We start from the raw sequence: 25,578 nt of genomic DNA on the forward strand, positions 1-25,578 counted from the left end.
TCTAAAACTATTTTCAAAAATTGTATGAAATTGTACAGAATGTAAATTTTTGGGAAGAAAAAATAGCTTGGTTTTGAAACAGCCTAAATATGACTCCTTTTAATAAATACTGTAGATTGCTTAATTTTTGCTGTTTAAAATTCTCACAATTTGATAGTTTTATTATGACCACTGTGAAATCTTCATTACTACAAAATTTCACGCTTGTGATCGACCGTAAAATTCAGAAATGTATTCATCTCTTGCGAAAATAAAAGCAGTTTTCATTACTACAAAGAATTTATATCCGTTTTAAAAATTGCAAGTTGATTTAAGGCTAACAAAACCAACCCTAATAAATTCATTTTTCTCTTAGCCTAGGAAAGTTTTGTCATCAAAGTTTGATCTCTTCTTTCAGTTTGAAGTCGGGGAAGAAAAAATCGTTGATCTCACTGGTGGTGCTATTCGTGGTGTTGAGATTACAAACTACAATGAGCATGCATGCACCAACAATCCCTGTCAAAACGACGGCATATGCATGCCTAAAGGGGACTCATTTGAGTGTATGTGCAAGATGGGATACCTTGGAGACACCTGTGAACAAAGTAAGAACGTGGTTTGATTAAATTTGATTTTTTTTCTGTCTTGATATATCTACAAAGTTACCGTGTCTGACTTTTTGTTTACAGGCTGCCATTTTTGTTTAAACTTATTTATAAATGCAGTTTTATTTTCAGCCATTATGACAGGTTTAAAAATTTTCAAATGGGGCATCAGGAGAGGCTTAGATCATTGAGCATGGCATTAGGCTGATGAAAATGAATAAAAATTATCAGTTCACTGGTCAATTAAAAAAAAATATTGTTCTCACTAGTTTCTACAGTGAAATTGTTTTTTCAAATCTTGAAGTGACATCACTGATTTTGTTTATTATCTGGACAACCTAACATCCCATCATACATTGCGGTTTCAATTCTTTAATTAGAACATGTTGAACCCGGCTAATCTAGGGAGTATGAAATGTTCCGTGTTCAAAATTTTCAGTGGCAACAGATGCAATAAGTAGTACTAGTATATATTTTAGAAGGGAGAGCCTAAACACGCAGGTTCATGGACACACAGGGATCAAGCAAATCATGTGGGGAATGTTTCACATTGAATTTAGATTAACCTTTTCACCACCAGTTCCCTCTCTTCATCACAAATTCACAAAATTCATAGTCTTCACTTTCCTTCAGAAAATTTAAACAAAAGTAGGCAAATTTATTGAGTAAAACCAGATAATTGACTCATATTTTGTTTGTTGGCTCCAAAATTAGGGTTCATTTCCAGAAATATTGAACAACATAAAAAAAATTGCATAAAAAAAATTGGACAAAGTCTGGTGGTGAAAAAGTTAACCTATGAAAGCTACATTTGAATTGTAATTAGAAAAATTCCCTGTATGATACATTTGACTTGATGACGCCCTGTTATTAAAGAGGCTGAACTCAATCACCTAAATCTGTGAAATAATGTTCGCCATTCGCAATCGCGTACTTACTCAGATATGGAAGACCGTAGATATTGCGAAATAGTACAGCATTGATGTCTTTATTGGTAACTTGTGTCAGTAAATTTCCCATTCAACTCCTCAATTATATTTATCTATCGGGAACCATATTTTTGCTGATTGATATTCAGTCTCAAGACCTGGCCTCTTGTAATGATAGTTTTTCCTGAGCACGTACCATGAATGATTGTACGCCGTATTGACAATGTAACATTTGTGCAATGAATGAGAAATTCTGCCTGAAGCGTATGTGCGGAACCATTTCAAGGGTCTCTATAAAATATGTATGTGGCAATTATCGCAACCAAGTTTTAATCATTTATCTAGTTTTCTATGAACCTTGCCAATTTCATCTTGGATACTACCTGTATTGTTGATACAAAGCTATTTACAAGATTGTCCGTGATTGGCTACCAAATCCTAACACCTAACAGTCAGACCAATCAGAGAGCAGTTTTTTTATTGACAGGTTTTTTCGATATATTAAATTCTGCCTTATGCTTCAACTCATTTACTAAGCTACTGTGAACTTCAGTATGATTGAAAACGCATAATTCCATAAATGTTTAATTTACCAATTACCATGGCAACATGTGTCAAAGGTGAATGTATGAATATTTAATCGATCCTCTTATATTGCAAACACCTTGACCTTATTTGTAGCAATGCATTTTTTTTTTTTTAGTTTTTCTTATTATTGAGCTTGTTCAATCCTTGCAAATCTAATTAAATTTAAACTCATTCATTTAACAGATTTTTTGACTATTTTTTTAACTTTATCACTTTTTTTTTCTATGTCAAAATGAAAAAATGGGCAAAACGAGAATATGTGTTCAAATTTTTTTTCATGAAATTTTTTGATGTGAAATCCCCCCAAAATGTCTGTTGTGTAACAGACTTTTTTCATGATATACAATGCATAGTTGTGCAGGTCACTCAAGCCTAATACACATGTATCTGTATCCTGGTACTTGTTCCCCTATAACAGCAATAATTTATTCATTTTTGCCGTTTTAGCTGATTTTAAACTTTATTGTGAACTATTCACATTTTTTCAGGAAATTTTTGGGAAAATCTCATCGATAGTGTACCCTCCCAAATTTACTAGGATGTGTGATTTTTTAAAGATCATGCATTCTGTAATAACTGTAATAGTCTTGGTGACCTAACTGTCAAAATGCATCATGGGTAAATATTTTTTTTCAAAGCTAGGGGCACCATGCATTCATAGAACCTTTGAAACATATTCCGAGATGATATGCCCCTCCAATCTCACTTCCTCATTCCGCTTTTCTTTTTATTTGTAATTGCTATGAGAGTAGTGTTCCCTCATGTACAATTTAACACTTCCTGTAGGGTTTATATTTAAGTGCTCGCTCTGCTGTTCATTCAATTGAGCACTCCAGGTAGTATGACTGAACTGCAAAAAAATGAATTTTTCGTCTCAGTTAAAAAAAACTGTTTCCTTGTAGAATGTAGTCTGATTTTAGTGTAATTTGTCTTGATGCCTTGCAAAATTTGGTTGATAGGTAATTTGTACATGCCACGGGTAGATCAGTCGAAGTAAAGATTTTAAAGATGAGAAACTCTTCGTTGTCAATTAGTTTCTTTCTTCAGGTGTACTGAAGGTCTGCTAGTGTTTGTATTATCATGAGATCTTACCCACACACCTGTGAATTGTCATGTCTGGTGAATCGTTTTATATTCCAACACCATCACATGATGTGACAGTTATAGTGATAAGCCTATTGCAACGAGAATTTAGGGGGTGATATTAATAAACCCAAATCTGTTTGGGATTTAGTGTAACTGTTAAAATGACTTATCTTTCACTTATCTGTAGTGTGCATCTGTATTTTGAAAGCGAGTTGCATCAATAATGATGATACTATCACGCGAATCATAGATGAGCATAGAATAAAATATTTGTAATTCAGTTTAGTTTAATTTATTAGAAACAGTGTCCAAACTAATTATGGACAAGCATTGTTAATTTATTATCATCTATACTTAGCCATGACATAGAATAGAATAGAATAGAATAGAATAGAATAGAAATAATTGATGTTTTATGTTTGTTTGCATCATTTATGTGAACCATAACTGACTAAATTAAGAAAGAGATAAATACTCCAAATAGTGACAACGAAATATTACAAACTAACTGAAATGAGCTCTGAAGACTCAATACTAATAAATCCCTAGCCTCGATATTAACCAGAGGCTAGATAAGTCGTTTTGTTCTGTTGATAATGATGTATGGTATGACTCAAACGTATCTCTTGTTTACTATGCTGCGGGTAAATGCTGACAATCCAGCTTATAATACAGATATTGACTCAAAAGATTAGACTGTGACCTCAGAACAATCCAAAGTAGTGTTTTGTCTCACCTTATGAGAATAAAGTTTTGCCAATCACTAGGGCAGCAAGTGTTCTATCATCCACAGTTATAATGTACAGTGTTTGTATTTATGAAACTTATGTTTAAATATGTGTGTTAAATATTCATCAAAATAAGTACCGTCTGTTTGGATATGCGCTTCTAATAAAACTAATACTGTAGAGCCTATTAAATCATTGCCCGTGGTGTTGGGATCATAAACTCGGTTATACTTTGTGGTACACAGATTAAAGTATTAAATAATTCCTATCTTTGAGCTGAATCCGCACATCAACAAAAAGCTGAAGGTTTAACATTTTGCGGGATTGCATTGGGGAGATTATCTTGATGACTTGCAGGTACAAAATTATTGTTGTTTATTGATAACTTGTTCTCAAATAGTTTTTATTAGTTTCTAATAAATTAAGTTTTTATTACTATATTTAGTGTATCATGAGATAATTCAATGTATTCTTTGAAACCCAGGCTGGTTGTGATTTAATATCATTTCTTAATATTATCATATAAGGTATAGAATCTAATTTATTGTTAATTTTTGGAATGTTTAAATTCCTGTGTACATGTGACAGTGACAACAGGCACTGCTGTTGCAAGGCCTCTAATCTGCACATGCGAGTCACAAAAAAACTACCATAAAATAAAAAAATGGCAAAGTCTAGTTTTCCTGTTTTTGTCTGAGCAATATACATATATGGGTAATAGCTCAGAGTTTGCATCCTTTTTTTTTTTATCAGAACTTTTACTCTCCTCCAAAGAAAAAAGATAAAAATGAAAAATAAGAAAATTTCTAGCATAAAGTCAACTTTAAATTTCTGGTTACAGATGTGAGTAAGATGAGTGGCCCATATACTTGTATTTTAGTTATGTATGTATGTATGTATGTTCCTAATAATCTTTAGGAATTGAATTTATTTTCACTCATTTATTTATGGGGTATATGCTTTCACTAAGCAGAGTAATTTTCATCCAAGCTTATTCATATGTAATTTTTAAAGAAATCCAGTACCCAAGTTTTTATCAGCATTATCTGTCCAGGGTTTGCTTTATATTAAATGATTTGTCAGCATCAGTATATATTGATTAATTCTCTTTATTTTGAACTAGTGGAGATAGTCATGACAGAGCCGCCGATAAATATTGATGGACCAGTCAACTTTGACGGTAACTCCTTCTACAGTTATATGAATATGATTAACACAGAGTAAGTCAACTTTAATAATTTATTTAAATATTTTGAAATGATATCTACGCAGCAGTGAATGATATTGTGCATGAATGTAATGAATGTACCCTCGCTGAAATCTACGTTATCATCATTTTATTTTGTGTGTGTGTGTGTGTGTGTGTGTGTGTGTATGATTCTAAGAATGCAGTTGTATGATAATTCACTAAATGTGCTTTTATTAATATTAGGTTTTTATGGAGTGCAAATGTTCTATGCTGTTCTAACATAAAACCTTAGTGATAGGAAACACAAAAATGGCATCAAGACAAATGCTATGTATAAAGAAACATCATCCATATAATAATTGTTGTTTTGTTATCAGACAAAGAGCTCAACGCTCTAACGATTTTGAGCTAACATTTCGCACATCTGAAGCCAACGGTTTATTGCTATGGAATGGCGTTGCTGAAGGCAAGATGGGTGATTTCATTTCTGTTGCTGTCACGGATGGTTTAGTACAGTTTGCTTTCAACTTGGGGTCTGGTGCCATTACAATTACATCTGAACAGATAGTGAACGATAATGAATGGCATACAGTCAGCGCCACAAGGTATGTCACTTCCTGTCTATGATGTCACTTCCTGTCTATGATGTCACTTCATGTCAGTATGCTGTAGGCAGTTCCTGTTATCTTATTTTGTTTTAAAAAGCTCCTCAAAAGAAAAGGGAAACATCTCTTCCTTTGGTTTTAATTCTGATTTTTAATCTCTGATCTAATGGACAGATGTTTTCCAGCTAAACCCAATTAAATCGGTCAGGCAAGAATCACTCCACAGCTGCCATTGAATACATTGTGATTTACTCTACATAAAACCAATGTTGTGTTCATATATTACTGGTATGAAACACATATCTGTAGGCTCTGAACAAATCTTTTTTAATCGAAATTTTCAATGTGGTATATATTTTCTCACAAGTACTAGCTCTAATTCCGTTTATTAGTCCCCGTTCGGACGCAGTCCGAAAACGGGGACTTATGTCCGTGCGTCCGTGATCACCTGTATCTCGAACATGCATGGACCGATTAAGTTCAAACTTCACTCATACATCACACATTATATGGGACATATGCACATGCATTTTTTTCATGATCCGATTAACGATAGCCGAATAGCGGCCATTTTAAGGCCGAAAATGCATCAAAATCGCACATTTTCACCATTCCGGACCCGGATCTCAGTTATGCATGGACGGATTTTGTTCAAATTTGGTACATACATTAAACATAATAGGACCTTGATGCACGTCATTTTTTTTTTTGGATCGGGTTTGAAATGGCCGACTGGTGGCCATTTTGTTTTAAAGAATTCAGTTCTGGATCCGTATCTGAGACATGCTTGGATTGATCGAGTTCAAACTTCACACACACAAGGTACATCATGTCACAAATATGTATGTGCATTTGTTTCATGATCTCATTAACGATAGCCAAATGGCGGCCGCTTTAAGGCCGAAAATGCATTGAAATCGCACATTTTCACCATTCCGGACCCGGATCTCAGTTATGCATGGACGGATTTCATTCAAATTTGGTACATACATTAAACATAATAGGACCTTGATGCACGTCATTTTTTTTTTCGGATCAAGTTCGAAATAGCCGACTGGCGGCCATTTTGTTTTAAAGAATTCAGTTCTGGATCCGTATCCGAGACATGTCTGGATTGATCAAGTTCAAACTTCACACACACAAGGTACATCATGTCACAAATATGTATGTGCATTTGTTTCATGATCTCATTAACGATAGCCGAATAGCGGCCATTTTAAGGCCGAAAATGCATCAAAATCGCACATTTTCACCATTCCGGACCCGGATCTCAGTTATGCATGGACGGATTTTGTTCAAATTTGGTACATACATTAAACATAATAGGACCTTGATGCACGTCATTTTTTTTTTTGGGTCGGGTTCGAAATGGCCGACTGGCGGCCATTTTGTTTTAAAGAATTCAGTTCTGGATCCGTATCTGAGACATGCTTGGATTGATCGAGTTCAAACTTCACACACACAAGGTACATCATGTCACAAATATGTATGTGCATTTGTTTCATGATCTCATTAACGATAGCCAAATGGGGGCCGCTTTAAGGCCGAAAATGCATTGAAATCGCACATTTTCACCATTCCGGACCCGTATCTCAGTTATGCATGGATGGATTTTGTTCAAATTTGGTACATACATTAAACATAATAGGACCTTGATGCACGTCTTTTTTTTTTTCGGATCAAGTTCGAAATGGCCGACTGGCGGCCATTTTGTTAAAGAATTCAGTTCTGGATTCGTATCCAAGACATGTCTGGATTGATCAAGTTCAAACTTCACACGCACATGGTACATCATGTCACAAATAGATATGTGCATTTGTTTCATGATCTGCTTAACAATAGCGGAATGATGGCCATTTTAAGGCCGAAAATGCATCAAAATCACGTATTTTCACAATTCCAGAACCGGATCTCAGTCATGCATGGATGGATTTTGTTCAGATTTAGCACAATGTGTTGTACATATGCAGGTGCATTTCGGTCATGATCTGCTTTGAATGTATATGTCACTCAAATATGAACGGAACGGGGACGTGTCATTGACAATGACTTGTTCAATTTCTTGTTTCAGATCACTTCGAGAGGGGTCGCTACAAGTAGATGGCGAGGACCCAGTGACATTGCAGGCAAAACGTGGCACTACCCAGCTGGATATTAGTGGAACATTATGGATCGGTGAGTTGTGTTATTAAATTTAAACCAAGAGGAAATTAACAATTAGTTAAGGAGGTTATGTTTGTTCTTGAAAAATGTTTGCATTCTAGGTAAATAAATAATTTATAACAGCTGTTATTAGGAAATCACAAGTATTTCATTGCTGTCTGATCAATTGAAGCGTTTCAACCGACTTTGAGTCGGTGCAATATAAAATAAACCCAGGCAAATACTTTGGCTGCTCTATGGGGTAAAACATGTACCTATCAGGAAGGGACTGGTTGTATGTGCAATTGGAATTTCAAAAGTCAAAATGCCGCAATTTGGCACCTTAAGGTAAAACTTACAATGCTGAAATATTGCAATTATTTATAACTGCTGTTTCAAATTTGAGGACCCCCCATGAATTATTATCTTTGGAAATGTGATCATCCAAGTAATTTGCACTTGTAATTGAAACACTGACATTCGACAGCAACAATGTGCTACATGTATGTAAACTAAAATTGCATGAATATTGCCTTCCTCTTCATCCCTTTGATCATTTTATTATTTCTACAGGCGGATACAATGACCCCCAAGAGGGCTTGACTGGTGGATTCATCACCAACTTTGAGGGGTGTATAAAAGATGTTCGGATTGCAGGAAATAGTCTTCATTTAGTTCACAATGCAAAAGACAGACAACCAGATTCCTTCTGTCCGGACCAATAGCTCTATTAGGCAGTGTCAGTCAGTCTTCATTAAACCCTTGTATATTAAACATACATACTTGTCAATTATCTGACAAGAAGCAGAAAATGCTGAAAAAAAATGTATAGTATTATTTTTTTTAAACTCAACCTTTTTCAAAAACAAATCCTGGGAAACCAATACTCAAGCTTCTTCTATTGGTGTGTCACGATATGGTAATATATGCATTATGATTGGTGGATATTTAACAAACTTAATTCTGATTGGTTCATGACCAGGTGTACTTTGATTTTATTGGTTTGCCTGGTGCTCACTATTCAATAACCCAGGTGAATCATGCCTTGCAATATATTGTCTTGCACTTGACAAAACTCTAATGGTGAGTGCCATGGCTTTTTTTTTTAAAGATTCAGTGTTTTCTACTTCACTGTATGTTTTATCATATTTACACAGAATTTTAGTTGAAATACTACCTTCCTTACTGTAACAAATAAAACTGGTAAACCTCAAATATTAAAAAAATACTTTTATTATTCTATTGTATATTGTACCATGTCAGGTTGTAAGTTATTCATTCCCATTTTGAGTTGATAGTAATTTGCTGCTTCAATATAAGGCAGATGATGCCATATATGGAAACTCATTTGCATATAACAGTTCATTCTATTTCCAGTCTGTTTTTAAATTATTCATCTCCATTCAGAACTAATAGTATTTTGCTGTTCCAAAAAAACAGACCATTCATCTTTCAGTTTTGATAATAGATGCAAAATATTTCAATTTTTTTTATAAGTCAGTGTTTATTGTTCATATCTCCATGCCCTCACATATGCAACCAGTATGCTAATTATGCAATTAATTTCCATATATGGTAATAAGGTTACCTAATATTGTTTGATTATGCTTTTCATAATTTGCATGTCTGTCTATATATTCTGTTTTTAAAAACATGAACAATCTTACTAAATCAATAATTCTGCTTAGTTTTAACTTCAGATGTTTTTATGTTTTTTTAAAGGCAATGCTTCTTAACTAGGATGCAAATTAGGTAATTGATATGGGAATTTTCAGATATGTATTGCATATAAAAACCTTTTTGCAGTTTTTAACAGACATTTTAATTAAATGAGGTAAATCTGTTGTTTTTTCACACATGGAAGATATGATATTTTTTGGTATTTGAAAAATTGTTTTTGTCCCATTTACACTGAAAATGTGTATGATGGGATTATTATTATGATCTGTTGTGGTTGCCATGGTAATAATGTTCAATTGCTGCAAAACCTGATGGTCCTGTCCAAACCATGTATTAAAATCATGTGACAATACTACTAATCAATTAACCTGACAAGCATCGTCTTAAATGACAATATTTTTAATGTATTTTATTATGTCCATGCAAATCGTATTGCTAATATGAATATTATCGCAGCGTATAGTTAAAAAATGTGAAAACAAAATTATGTATGCCTAATTCAACTTCACCTTTTAGTGCCTCACTGTTTATTGTAGTAAAGCTGCGTTTTTTCGTATTTTATATTTTGTATTTTCTCAACTCAGGCTTTTATGTATGTAATTTGGAGTTTGGCAAACTTTGTATCAAATGGGTAATATTGCCCTCTCTGGTTTGATATTGCCCGGCTTGCATAGCCAATTTAGATGGACCCTTCCGTGCATGTCGGTAATGTTGGGAACTGTTTATTTGTCACTCCTAGACATTTTCATGATTTGAGGATTTTATGGCATTGTTGAATTTCGCGAAAGTCACTGGCACTCAATGTCGTTAGGAGCGCAGGGAAAATTTCAGTGTTTCACAAAATTTTGAAATTTTTCCTGATTTGTGAAATTAAGACAGTTTGCAGTAATATTAATTTGTGACGTTCGCTTTTTTATTCAAAGGGGTAAGAAAGTCCTCTTTTTATGTTCACTAATTGTAGTAAGCACCCTCCTCTGATTGTACATAGCAATAACAAAATACCTGAGCCAGCATTTTATTCATTTATGCTAGGGGGTGATATACAAATAATCATTTTCTGTGTTTCAATGTTGTCTCAATTCTCATGTAGTCTTTCAGCTCAAATCTTTGTACTTGAGATCATTTTGAGACTTATGATCATTTGTCAAGTTTTACTACGCTTAAAGAGGCTCTTGTTACGTTTACTTGTATACAGAAACCAAAACCTGCCCAGTGGGAAGAGATCCACAATTAATTGGGAATATTTTTTTTTCACTTGAAATTTGTTTGGAGGAATTCAATCAAAAATGAATTCATTGAAGATATGTATTTAATGCAAAAACAAGAAGAAACTATAGGATTGACCCTTTAATGGGTTGATGTTTCTAACATTTTCAATGAAGATTTTATTACAGTGAATTCGAAAATTTGACTTGTATTGAAATGAAATAATTTTGTGGAATGAATGAACACAATCATTTTGCACAATCAATGAACTTCATATTTTCTCAGTGATTAGATGAAACAGCTCACGTATCAGCATTGTAGTTTTGCTCTCATTTGCATATCCAGGGCTGTATGTCATGTATACGTCAAATATTATAAGGCATTCTTTTTGTTAATAAATGAACTAAATGTCGTGTGTATTTAACTTTGGATGCTCTAAAAAAAATACTTTTACTGGACTTAATTTTTATTCAGAGAAAAAAAACTTAATTTTATTTTCTTCTTTTCATGTAATAATTTGTCTTAAATCTTATGTATACATAAGAACTTGTCTTAGTTGTCTCTCCACTCGTTGTGCCCTTTTTGTGAAAAGTAGCTAAGTGCAAACATTTTCACCAAAAAAGAATATCAATCAACAGTGATAAGAAGATGTCTGTGTGCATACTTACAGCAATATGTCCCTGGAGTAGGGTTGTCTGTGTTGATAACTTGCATGGTAAGACAAATATGCACATTTGTGAATGCAAATGAATTTGAGATAATACATGGTTGAAGTTTCAGTGAGATTTACTATTGCTACATGCAAGAGGGCACATATAATCAGTGAAAATACACTCCAAAACTTCAAAATGCCTGCTATTTTAAAAAACAATCTTTTCATCTTCTATGGGATTTCTTATATATACTTCAAAATTGCAGTCATCTTGGATTTCATTTTTTCTATGCAAATGTGCATATTCTATCATGCGATCTGATGTTTCCAAACACATTCGTGTGTGTCATCTGTTTTTTTTTTGTTATGAAAAAAACACATTTTACTTTTAGTTTTTTTACATATCTACGTGCATTTGAGTGGCTCATTTATATGCCTGTGTATCCCATTTTGTAAAATAAAAACATATACTATACTACATTTTGTTTTTTAATGTTTTTAGCTAAAATGGAATTGATGTTTTTAGTAAATTTGTAATCACTATTTTACTTGCAAGCCTATATGAGATTCAAACAGGTAATCTTAATTTTTATAATAAATTAATTTTACTATTGCTACAATATATTAACTGAAATTTTACATGTGAAACTTCTTTTTGTTCTTGTGTTATAGCGGCGGCCTTTTCAGTTGACTCTTTCAAATGTCTCAATTTTCTCGCCAAAATCATTTTGAACAAAACCATGTATTTATTTAATTTCTTTATTAATTTTGAACCAAATAGATATATTATCCCATTGCTCACAGGTCTGGATCTAAAATGTTGAAAAATATGAATTCCATCGTTAAAAATTTATATTAGTTGACTTGTATATTCATCTGGTTAAAATGGGTGTACCAATATGTAAGTGAATGAACCATGTGTAGTGTAATTTTTAAAACATTTGGTTTGGGTTTCTGGACTTCCATAATAAATACACATTACACATTCCTTGTACAGTAGTATCATTTTTATTATGCATGGTTTACTTTGGGTTATTAGTTCGTGGCTAACATGGCATGAATAAGACTTGCTATCTAGTTGTATGTGCTGACAGGTTTTGTTTGAAACCTGTGTTCACTATGATTACAATGAAAAAAAGGATTCAGACAGGAATTGTGATGAAAAAAAATCAACATTTTGTCTATTTTACATAAATTAACCTCTTCTTAATCTTTTATTTACATGGTTTTCTAGATCAAAACATGTAGTTGTGGTTCTGTAGGGAAACGCCATATGAGGATATCCAGCAGATATTTGCATAATCGGCATATTTGTGACGTATGTTGTCTTGCGATATTTTTAAATAGCTGTAAAACCTAGATAGAAAAGAATGTAGATGTTTTGTCAAACATTATGTTGTGGAGAAAATTTTCTGTGAATACTTAATAGCAAAACTTATTTGTCCGTAATCGAATGAAGTCAACACCGTTGTCTCGGACATGTCTGGAATTACGTTCATACGTCACGTTCATACTATTTGTCGCTATTCGTTTTTTGATTGGGTCGTTAAACAATTTTATGACATAATGTGTAAATGTATTTTTCAGATAGGGTGCGAAATAACTGACTGGCTGTCCATGACCCATATCTCTGAAAAGGGTCGATGTATAGTTACAATATCTGTCGTTTGTTTCGGCGCCGTCGTTAACGTCATTCTGGCAAGGATAAATCACGTGATTTGGTTCAATCTACTCCAAACTTGATATTATCAACCAGTATATAATATCGGCGCAGTTCAAGTTTCGTATAGTAGGCTCGTATATTTATGAAGATATTGTAGAAAATGTACCTTAGAGAAATTTGTAATTGAATATTATAACAGATGTATGTTTCTGAATGGAAAATATGAAACCAACACTAGTGCAATTAGATAATAATAAGATTGATCAAATTTTAACCTTGCCTGTTTCATTAGATGATTGAAGGAATTATGGGGGGGGGGGGTCCTCTTTTCCCACTGTTGTTGTTTTTGTCGTCAACTATTGTTTCTTGTCGTTGTAATAACTTAAATGATTGTGCTAATTAAATTTTAAAAAAACAACCTGGCATAAAAATGAGACACTCATACTGCTGATTATGAGAAGCAGAAGTCAGTATTATACCAAATATATTCATTTTCTTTACAATTTTATTTTATTTCTTCCGCCAAAATGAGGACTGAAAAATATTTGTTTGACTGACATTTTGCTTAGATAAACTGCTATATTTGGAAACTTGTATGCAGTTTATGTTCATTTCATAAAAAAAAGATCATGCGATTAATATTATTAGTGTAAAAAGGACATTGGGGTTGATATATAACATGTCCTGCTGAAGATAAAAATGTTATCATACAATTATTATTACATACCCTATCATATATTCAATTGTTATATATATAAATATAAATATATTTCCCCAAGCAACCTTTGATAAGTGCTTTACCAAACAATGTGAGAATATGTTCCTGCTAAAGTTGTACAATATACGCACACTGTTGCCGAAATATTTACAAAATATAAGATGGCGAGTCACATGATTGAGTCACCCATTTGTTCGTATACAATGGGAGGGGAAGTTAAATTTATCGAGTATGATTGTGTATAAAACTGAAGTAATCACGGGATATGACTACATCAAGGGAATGTACATCAAAGATGGGTGATATGTGCGATTTATATTTGTCACTATCGTTATGCAATTCGCTTAATTTCTTCAACATCATAGTGATTGATTTTCTAAAAAAAAATGGTTTACTCCAGCATGGCGATCTATAAATCAGTATATTTAATTCGCAGTATTACATATTTATTCAGTACTATGGACACCGGCTTTTGGTACAGAGAAGACTCATTTATCATATCGATACGAAAAAGGTATTGAATTCAATTCCTTTGATTGCTTGAACTAAAATAACTTTTGTAAGTTTAGTTGTGATTTAGGGTTGTCACTGCCCATAAGTTAAATTGCTACTTCACAGGTGAACGAAAATAAATGGATAATATATAATTCTATAATAGTTATGTCATTTCGATGCAATGCGCTATTCTTCGGATTTGGTGACTATATACTTATATAGTTTCATCTATCAGTAACGATTGCGTCTTATACCAGGCGTTGCTGATGCCAAGCATATATTGTATGATGAAATTACTTTTAAACAATTCAATTCCTTCATCAAATTTTCATAACTTCTGTAAAGTGCGCTCTGTCAGAAAATTTCACTTTTATTGAAATAGATACGTTTGTGGGATTTCGATAGAATTGTGAAATTTCGGAAAAATCCTAGTGACATTTTTAATAATAAAAATTGAAGTAAAACCAAGAATTATATTTGGAGCTTTCACAACCCAAAACAGTGTGACACGATTCAATGCAAGTCTACTTACAAAATTGTGTCTGCTTGGCTGCCATTTGTAACACCAGATAGTCAGACCTGGATCAGACCAATCAGAGAGCAGCTTTTGCAGTATTTTGCTGTTTCAAAAAACGAACCATTCATCTTTCAATATTGACGAAGTTATGATAACAGATGCAAAATATTTCACAAGTCTGCGTTTATTATTTATATCTCCATGCCCTCACATATGCAACTAGTATACTAATTATGCAAATAATTTTCATATATGATAATAAGGTTACCTAATATTGTTTGATTATGCTTTTCGTAATTTGAATGTCTGTTTATACATTCTCTGTTTTTAAAAACATGAACAATCTTCTATATCAATAATTCTGCTTAGTTTTAACTTTATATGTTTTTATGTTTTTTAAAGGCAATGCTTCTTAACTAGGATGCAAATTAGGTAATTGATATGCAAATTTGCAGATATGTATTGCATATAAGAACCTTTCTGCAGTTTTTAACAGACATTTTAATTAAATGAGGTAAATCTGTTGTTTTTTCACACACGGAAGATATGATATTTTTCGGTAATTGAAAAATTGTTTTTGCTGATTTGTGAAATTAAGACAGTTTGCAGTAATATTAATTTGTGACGTTCGTTTTTTTATTCAAAGAGGTAGGAAAGTCCTCTTTTTATGTTCACTAATTGTAGTAAACATCGTCCTCTGATTGTACATAGCAATAACAAAATACCTGAGCCAGCATTTTATTCATTTATGCTAGGGGGTGATATACAAATAATCATTTTATGTGTTTCAATGTTGTCTCAATTCTGCTGTAGTCTTTCAGCTCAAATCTTTGTACTTAAGATCATTTTGAGACTTATCATCATTTGTCAAGTTTTACTACGCTTAAAGAGGCTCTTGTTACGTTTACTTGTATACAGAAACCAAAACCTGCCCAGAGAGAAGAGATCCACAAATAATTGGGAATATTTTTTTTTTCACTTGAAATTTGTTTGGAGGAATTCAATCAAAAATGAATTCATTGAAGATATGTATTTAATGCAAAAACAAGAAGAAACTATAGGATTGACCCTTTAATGGTTTGATGTTTCTAACATTTTCAATGAAGATTTTATTACAGTGAATTCGAAAATTTGACTTGTATTGAAATGAAATAATTTTGTGGAATGAATGAACACAATCATTTTGCACAATCAATGAACTTCATATTTTCTCAGTGATTGGATGAAACAGCTCACGTATCAGCATTTTGCTCTCATTTGCATATCCAGGGCTGTATGTCATGTATACGTCAAATATTATAAGGCATTCTTTTTGTTATTAAATGAACTAAATGTCGTGTGTATTTAACTTTGGATGCTCTAAAATAAATACTTTTACTGGACTTATTTTTTATTCAAAGAAAATAAACTTAATTTTCTTTTCTTGTTTTTACGTAATAATTTGTCTGAAATATTATGTATACATAAGAACTTGTCTTAGTTGCCTCTCCACTCGTTGTGCCCTTTTTGTGAAAACTAGCTAGGTGAAAACATTTTCACCAAAAAAGAATATCAATCAACAGTGATAAGAAGATGTCTGTGTGCATACTTACAGCAATATGTCCCTGGAGTAGGGTTGTCTGTGTTGATAACTTGCATGGTAAGACAAATATGCACATTTGTGAATGCAAATGAATTTGAGATAATACATGGTTGAAGTTTCAGTGAGATTTACTATTGCTACATGCAAGAGGGCACATATAATCAGTGAAAATACACTCCAAAACTTCAAAATGCCTGCTATTTTAAAAAACAATCTTTTCATCTTCTATGGGATTTCTTATATATTCTTATATATACGTCAAAATGGCAGTCATCTTGGATTTCATTTTTTCTATGCAAATGTGCATATTTTATCATGTAAACTATGTATTTATTTAATTTTGAACCAAATAGATAAATTATCCCATTGCTCACAGGTCTGGATCTTAAATGTTGAAAAATATGGACAAAACTGTTGTGAGTGTATTCCATCGATAACAAGTTATATTAGTTAATTTGTATATTCATCTGGTTAAAATGGATGTACCAATATTATATAAGTGAATGAACCATGTGTAGTGTAATGTGCATATTGTAATTTTTAAAACATTTGGTTTGGGTTTCTGGACTTCCATAATAAATACACATTACACATTCCTTGTACAGTAGTATCATTTTTATTATGCATGGTTTACTTTTGGTTATTAGTTAGTGGCTAACATGGCATGAATAAGACTTGCTATCTAGTTGTATATGCTGATAGATGATTTGTGGTTCTGTAGGGAAACGCCATATGAGGATATCCAGTAGATATTTGCATAATCCGCATATTTTTAAATTGCCGTAAAACCTAGTTAGAAAAGGATGTAGATGTTCTGTCAAAAATTATGTTATGGAGAAAATTTTATATGAATACTTATTAGCAAAACTTATTTGTCCGTAATCGAATGAAGTCAACACTGTTCTCTCGGACATGTCTGGAATTACGTTCATACGTTACACACACACACACACACACACACAATTTTATGACATAATGTGTAAATGTATTTTTCAGATAGGGTGCGAAATAACTGAACGGCTGTCCTTGACCCATATCTCTGAAAAGGATCCATGTATAGTTACAATGTCTGTCGTTTCCTTCGGCGCCGTCATTAACGTCATTGTGGCAAGGATAAATCACGTAATTTTGTTCAATCTACTCCAAACTTGATAATATTATCAACCAGTATATAATATCGGCGCAGTTCAAGTTTCGTATAGTAGACTCGTATATTTATGAAGATATTGTAGAAAATGTACCTTAGAGAAATTTGTAATCGAATATTATAACAGATGTTTGTTTCTGAATGTAAAATATGAAACCAACACTAGTGCAATTAGATATTGATAAGATTGATCAAATTTTAACCTTGCCTGTTTCATTAGATGGTTGAAGGAATTATGGGGGGTTCCCTATTCCCACTGTTGTTGTTTTTGTCGCCAACTATTGTTTCTTGTCGTTGTAATAACTTACACGTTTGAATTGTGCTAATTAAATTTAAAAAAACAATCTGGCATAAAAATGAGACACTTGTACTGCTGATTATGAGAAGCAGAAGTCAGTATTATACGAAATATATTCATTTTCCTTACAATTTTATTTCTTCCGCCAAAATGAGGACTGAAAAATATTTGTTTGACTAAAATTTGCTTAGATATACTGCGATACTATTTTGAAACTGTTAGGCAGTTTATGTTCATTTCATAAAAAGGATCATGCAATATATATATATTGTTAGTATACAATGGGAGGGGAAGTTAAATTTATCGAGTATGATTGTGTATAAAACTGAAGTAATCACGGGATATGACTACATCAAGGAAATGTACATCAAAGATGGGTGATATGTGCGATTTATATTTGTCACTATCGTTATGCAATTCGCTTATTATAGTCAACATCATAGTAATTGGTTTTCTAAAAAAAATGGTTTACTCCAGCATGGCGATCTATAAATCAGTATATTTAATTCGCAGTATTACATATTTATTCAGTACTATGGACACCGGCTTTTGGTACAAAGAAGATATTTATTTATTTATCATATCGATACGAAAAATATATTGAATTGAATTCCTTTGTTTGCTTGAATAAAAAATAACTTTTCTTTTGCAAGTTTAGTTATAATTTAGGGTTGTCACTGCCCATAAGTTAAATTGCTACTTCGCAGGTGAACGAAAATAAATGGATAATATATAATTCTATAATAGTTATGTCATTTCGGTTCAATGCTCTATTCGAATTTGGTAACTATATAATTATATAGTTTCATCTGTCAGTAACGATTGCGTCTTATACCAGGCGTCGCTGATGCATAACTTAAAATATTTGTATGATGAAATCACTTTTAAGCAATTCAATTCTTTCATCATATTTTCGTAACTTCTGTAAAGTGCGCAATGTCAGAAAATTTCACTTTTATTGAAATTGTTACGTTTGTGGGATTTCAATAGATTTTAGTGACATTTTTAATAATAAAAATTGAAGTAAAACCATGAATTATATTTGGAGCTTTCACAACCCAAAACAGCGTGACACGATTCAATGCAAGTCTACTTACAAGATTGTGCCTGATTGGCTGCCATTTGTAACGCCCAATTAGTCAGACCATGGTCAGATCAATCAGAGACCAGCTTGTATGATGACACATTTTTTTCGACGTATCAAATTCCGTCTTGTATATATGTTTCGACTCAACTGCGTGATGTCATTGTCAAGATGTTACCTACCTCATCTACATATATATTCAATTATAAGGAAGAGTGGTAGAAGTCTACAATCATATAATGCAGCGTGCATAGATGTCACAGTACGAGTTCTAATATCTTATGCTGAGCATTGTATATACTGAGCCCAGGGAAATATCCAAATCAAAACACAGTAGTAAATGGCCATAATCTAATCAGACCAATCAATAAAAATACGATTAAATTGCTGTCTGTAGTGAAGCAGTTTACAGCCATATAAGGTAGTCTCATAATCCAAAGTCCTCTATGGCAGAATCTGGAATGAAATGAGACATCATTATTGTTTTTGTAATGACACAATCTCCACAAAATACCTTTACACTCAGGATAGTCGATATGTCCATTTCGTCCATAATTAAAATCAAGATGGTAAGACTTTCAGTTTACTGAAGGTAATTGTTGAAACGATTGAAGTTTCTATTTGAATTTAAACTATGCACTATTTTGAGTGACAGTGTCACCTGTATAGCCCTCGGGAGCGTCACATGCAATTATTGACATATTGAATGCGAACAGATACATTCATACTGTTTATATTAGACTTGATAATTACATTGTCACATCAAAGATCCTGTGTACATAATCAAAGCGTCCACACATCTTCCAATATCACATGCAACCCACTTCTCATCATGTACTTCCAGATCAAAATCACGAAAGCTGGATAACTTGAATCATTGCTATTTCTATTGCCGATGAATATCGGCTGTATAGCGTGTTGCTCCCTGCTACCTGAATACAAATACATTTGGCAACAAACATTACTGATGGTATTACTTGCAATTGTCAACATTTGTTTAGAAAACGATTAGTTTTAAGAGTTTTGAATACTTGTTGATAGAACATATTTTCCGACTAAAGCGGCCATGATTGAGAAAAGAAAGATCCTCTCTGATAATACAGAAATGAGCAAATGTAAACTATTGATTTGAATGTAATGCGAGGAAAACTTTCACGACTTTTTTTTTTAAATTCAATAATCTGTGGATTATTTCAAAATTGAAACGAAAAAGTGTATTTAAGTTGCCACTATCAGTTTAATAAATAAAATAACGTTGACCTGTGCACGAGTAACCACAATGCTCCCCCCACCAGAGGCCACCTCACCACAAGCCCATTTGCAGACACCCTGTCTCATTAGATGTATTCTCCTGTGGGCACTTCCAGGTACAGGAGACGTGGGATAGTTGTTCCCATTTGCCTCCGTTCCTGTCCCGACACATGTTGATATGTTTTGGATTAGTAAGATTATTTAAAATAAAAACTTTTGAACTGAGATTTGGGAATACTTCTGATCAGCCTGTAATTATTGTTTCCAATTACTTAGTTTTCAGTTTCTCCACATGTTCACACTGCAAATCAAGACTATTCTTGGGGGCGGACATCATGGCGTTTTCCCCGCCTGGCTACTATCACGCTGATAACAAAGACTGAAAACTTTAAAAAAAATGTACTTTGGGATGTTGTTGAGACTCTCCAAAAAAAAAAATATCCCTACATGTGCAACATATATAAATTGTGTTGCTCAGGATTATTTGAAAGTTGAGTTTGTGCTGTTTTAAGAACTTGAAACATATTTTCTAAGTAAAGCGGCCATGATTGAGAATAAGACAGATCCTCGCTGATAATACAGAAATGAGCGAATGTAAACTATTGATTTGAATGTAATGCAAGGAAAACGACTTCTTTTGTTGAAACTCGTGTGGATTACATTAAAATTGAAACAAAAAAGTGTATTTAAGTTGCCACTATCAGTTTAAAAAATAAAATAAGTACGAGTGCACGAGTATCCCACTCATGTATCCATAATTTTCCCCTGCCCACTAGAGGCTACCTCCCCACAAGCCTATTTACAGACCCCCTGTCTCATTAGATGTATTCTCCTGTGGGCACTTCCAGGCACACGAGGCGTGGGATTGTCGTTCTCATTCGCCTCCGTTCCTGTCCCGACACATGTTGATATTTTTTGGATTAGTAACATTATTTAAGATGAAAAAAATTGTATGTGAATTGACTTTTGGACTGAGATTGGGGAATACTCCTGATCAGCCTGTCATTATTGTTTCCAATTACTTAGTTTTCAGTTTTTCCACATGTTCACACTGCTTTACGCATTTCATTCTTCCGTTCAGAATCAAATAAATCTGGATGTCATCTTTATTAGTACAGATTTTCAGAAATCCAAGAGAATGTCGGTATATGTCAATTAGCGATACGATACAACTCCAGGTTATTCTTGGGGCGGACATCTAGGGAAATCTCCCCGCCTGGCTACCATCACGCTGAAAACAAAGGTTGAAAACGTTAAGAAAACTGTACTTTGGGATAGTTGTTGAGACTCTCCTGAACAAATTTTTTTTTTGCTCAGGATTACTTGAAAGTTGAGTTTGTGCTGTCACCTCGACTTTAGCTGCTTTCACATCAACCAATAAAAAAACAAAATACAGTGATGTCTTAGCAACGAAGAACGTTTTGTGAATAGACAAATATTTAATTTATACTAATTTGCATATTTCCTAGCACTAAATCAGTTTACTCACCGGAAAAAGATGAAGGCATTATCAGATAAGTATGCTACAGTGATTACCATGGCAATAATAAGTTTAATTATTCACGGAGTGTATTATTCTTCAACTGTCTCTATTCATTCAAGAATTTATCGATTGTCAATGTCGGATACCGTGAAGGATTGGTCCTATGGTCTTTTGTTCTTTGTTACTCAGTTTCGGTAAAACTGGTAAATAATGTTTGTCACTTGTGACTTTCTAAAATATGTTTCAAAAAATAATAGGGAAGGTCGACCAGTGAGTATGTATTTCCATCGCTATATTGACTATTCATTGCGGGGAAAGGGCGTCACTGGCATTTCTTTTACAAAACGAGGATTCTAAACGCAGAAAGGGACTCCACTAAATGACTAGTCATATAAGGTTGTATTCTGAGCCATAAACACATCTATTATACGAACAACTCCATATATTATTCCTCTATGATCAGTAACTATATATTTCTTCTCAAGAGTGGTCTCGAATAAATTGTTGTTGATAGAGTCACCAATTAATGCTGTTGTCATTTTTATAGCGTCGTCAATGTTGCAACGTATTCCATTGGCTCTAATTTGCGAATTTGAATACGGTATTCACATCGCGACACATACGTTGCCTTAACTGACGAGGACCAAGCGAAAACACCCGCAGACGCTTTCTACCCAGCGCAATAAGCCAGTCTGGTGTGTGTACACGGACGGTAATTCGAAATGACAATTACATCGATGTAAATCATTGTCAATGTCACAACTGCTATTGTGACACTTGTAAACGAAATTACGAACATATAAACATAAAACACGAGACTCGAACCCACAACTCGGCAACTGCCATCGAAGCAGAAGCGCTTTTCTATACGTCTCCCCAAATGACAGCGTGAAATAGCGTGCTATGATCGCGCTTTCATAGTGACTACATTGACATGTAAACATTGTTTATATCGGTTGACTTATATATCGTAAATTATAATCTAAATAAAAGTTTATGATTAAAAAGTAGAACTAATCCTACTGTAACGTTTCAGTGAACTTGAATTTCATTTACTAACATCACTTGCAATATTGATTGCAGTAGAAATCAACTGACTAGTCGTTTGCACAAATTATTTATTGATTTTATCACAAACATGAATATTTAATTTTACAATTTAGTCAGTTGGAATCGGTGAATTCTGCAATGATCAGGTGAAAGACATAAATGTGCACAAGGCCGCTAATAGAATTTCCATAGGCGATATCACTAATTCATGTTTTTCGCTGAGCCAAATGATTATCGGTTTATAGCCCAGTTGTAATCTATACAATCTATGAGGTCATTAGAGTGAACGTGCACCGGCTCAAAGAAGGAAGTACCGTTTCAGGCATAGCCAAAGACGGTCTTCCTAGTTCTGAAATCCAATGAATAGACGCCATGTACAACTCTGTTTGCTTTATCTTCAGATTCGATTTTATTGAGTTGATATTTATGTTTCAATAGGTTCCAGAACACAAATACTTTCATGGCTGGTGTAGCCCTATTTACATTCGGTCGCGTGCTGCCCATGTAAACAAATACTATTATAACCGACAACTTGTGTCACATTCGGTATCTCTACTGATATTACTATTAGAGATATAAACAACTGTGTTCTTCAAAATTTTCGAGTTATTAAATTATCTGTATCTATCTTAAAGTCAAAGTCTATTCATTTATGCAAATACCCAGAATTTATTCATTTTCCAATAAATTGTATTTCCGGGCATTATAAGGATATTAATTTTAAAAAGTTAGGGGTCACCATTTTTCTTTAACTTTGTGCTCTATGGAATTGTTCTAAAATAGCGATTTAAAAAAAAATATGAGGCTACTTTTTTCAAAATACAAATACGTCACTGTAACACACTAAAGAATGCTATTTCATAGTGTCATGGAACAATAGCTCTATGATTGTACATAATAAACCAATGAACATTGCCATGCGATTTATAACCAACTTTCTCAATGATTATGGCCGATAACTTAAAGCGATAGGGTCGTCACCAGCGCACGCGCGGGGATTGAGTCCCAAGCGATGATAACAACACACGCTAAGAACACAAAGACTCATGGGTAGACACTTGTTTGTAAACAATGACACGCTATGGCCACCTGACGCATGCGTAGGTGACGACTCCCCCACTTTAATCAGAAACAGGCCGTGTTTACTTACTCCCTACTTAGATAATATCATACTGGTAGAGAGACTTGTTAATGTAGTCAAGTGGCGTTGCACCTGTAATGCCTCGGGGATTTAATTTGCTTTCTTTAATTTACAATATTCAGAATATTGATAGGAGTAAAACGCTGGTCTCAGTTTGCCGGCGCTAGCGGTGTATAATTACATCGTTGTGATGAGAATAATATGACTCGCCCAGATTGTGAATTTATAGGCTAATACACCAAGTTTATATTTCAAATCAATTAGTTTCCTTTTTTGCCGCAAAGCCTAAATTTTTAGTACTGTTGTGATATTTCACGACGTGACTATAACATCTTTTATCCATGGATGACTATGATAAAAAACAGCAAGATGTTGTGATTATCTTATTGTATTCCATTTTGAACAATTTTTCATTGAAAAGAATGCCCTTCATATCTGATGCACTCACGTTCATGTTTTAAATAACCTCTACAAGACTGGTGTCGATAATAGTATCATGTTTACACCATACTTTCTAAAGATTCATGTAAATAAACAATGTATTTCACAGGCGTTGTATACGTCGCTATGAGTTCCATATCGAACAGGACGTCTGAGATTATAGAACCACACAAATCACGGCAATCGATTAAAATAATTGAATTCGCCCGGAGGAGGTTGCTTAGTTTGAACACGATTCTAACTTATCCATACTTCCGCGCTGCAGATTGACACATGTGACATTTACGAGTGACGTATGTAACTGCAGGATATTGCTAGCATCTTAAACCGAGTACACAATTATATTTTTACAGTGGTTATACGTATAACAGTATGGGGTAACTACGTTTTTCTGACATTTTCATCATTGTCGTCTGGGAAAAACTCGTTCATTTAACTCTTGTGAATTGACCTTAGATGTAAATGACGTGATCGCATTGAAATAGACAGAGACACGTGACTTCCTTTTGCCTTTCATAAAGACATAAACCTGCGGACGCGATGGCGAGAGAGAACTGTTTGAAAGGCAACTGATAAGTCTTGTTATTGTCTCACATTCAACTTGATTGAAATCGCGGTGACCATTTGTAATACTTCAAGCAGCAAGTAGACACGTAGTCAAATTCGCAAAGTACAAATGAATTACCTACGGTATGACGTAAATACTTGAAATCACAATTTGAACTGTAGCATTATGGGATATACGTCAGTAGCTGTACCAGAAACACTATAGGGCGATGATGATCAAGCGGCTTTAAACATGTCGTACGCTACCTAAGATGGAACAAGGTTGGGACATTCCAGATTAGTTTGTCGTCAGCGAGAAACAGACCGGAATGAAAAAATCGAAGAGCGAAGCACAGAATGGCCCTATTTTATTCAGGATTCGAATTACTACACAGCCTGAAGTCGGTGAATGCATGTTTACAGAGAATGACACGTTATTTTATTTAAGAACGGCGTTTTAGTTATCAGTTGTTTTTTTGTCCGGGTTCTTGCTACCAAAGGGTTTCGTTTTCAAATAAATAGTAGAGCGTGAGCGTGACGTCATATAAACTCTGCAACTGGTTTGCTGATAAACGTGTTTCAAGCGAGATGCATTGCAATACAACTGTGAATTGTAATGCACATACTGACACTTTTCCTAGGGTCAGGTCATGATACTGAAATGTCACGCCACACAACGTTTTGAAGTGCGTACGTGATATTGTTACAGTTAGCCCTTAGTTTGGTCAGAAAGTGTCCTCCGGACAATTATTTCAAGTTTTAGTTTTAGTGTA

The 25,578-nt window shown here is 33.7% G+C and overlaps 1 protein-coding gene and 1 long non-coding RNA gene across 3 annotated transcripts in view; one reads left to right on the plus strand and one right to left on the minus strand.

Moving 5' to 3' along the window:
- Positions 1–12,377, plus strand: part of LOC100378478 (agrin) — a 108,705-nt gene extending 96,328 nt beyond the window's left edge. For both annotated transcript variants that reach the window (XM_085508673.1, XM_085508674.1), the window contains exons 25-29: positions 398–584; positions 5,039–5,135; positions 5,482–5,709; positions 7,781–7,884; positions 8,425–12,377. In XM_085508673.1, coding sequence (XP_085364799.1) covers positions 398–584; positions 5,039–5,135; positions 5,482–5,709; positions 7,781–7,884; positions 8,425–8,576 — 768 coding nt within the window. In that variant the 3' untranslated portion in view covers positions 8,577–12,377. The remainder of the gene's footprint in view (positions 1–397; positions 585–5,038; positions 5,136–5,481; positions 5,710–7,780; positions 7,885–8,424) is intronic.
- The window catches only part of LOC146733901 (uncharacterized), a 90,246-nt gene that overhangs the window by 3,220 nt on the left and 61,448 nt on the right, over positions 1–25,578 (minus strand). The gene's annotated exons all lie outside the window — the stretch shown is intronic.

The sequence above is a fragment of the Saccoglossus kowalevskii genome, chromosome 15 (genome assembly GCF_978046115.1).
Source record: "Saccoglossus kowalevskii chromosome 15, keSacKowa6.1, whole genome shotgun sequence".
Taxonomy (NCBI): domain Eukaryota; kingdom Metazoa; phylum Hemichordata; class Enteropneusta; family Harrimaniidae; genus Saccoglossus; species Saccoglossus kowalevskii.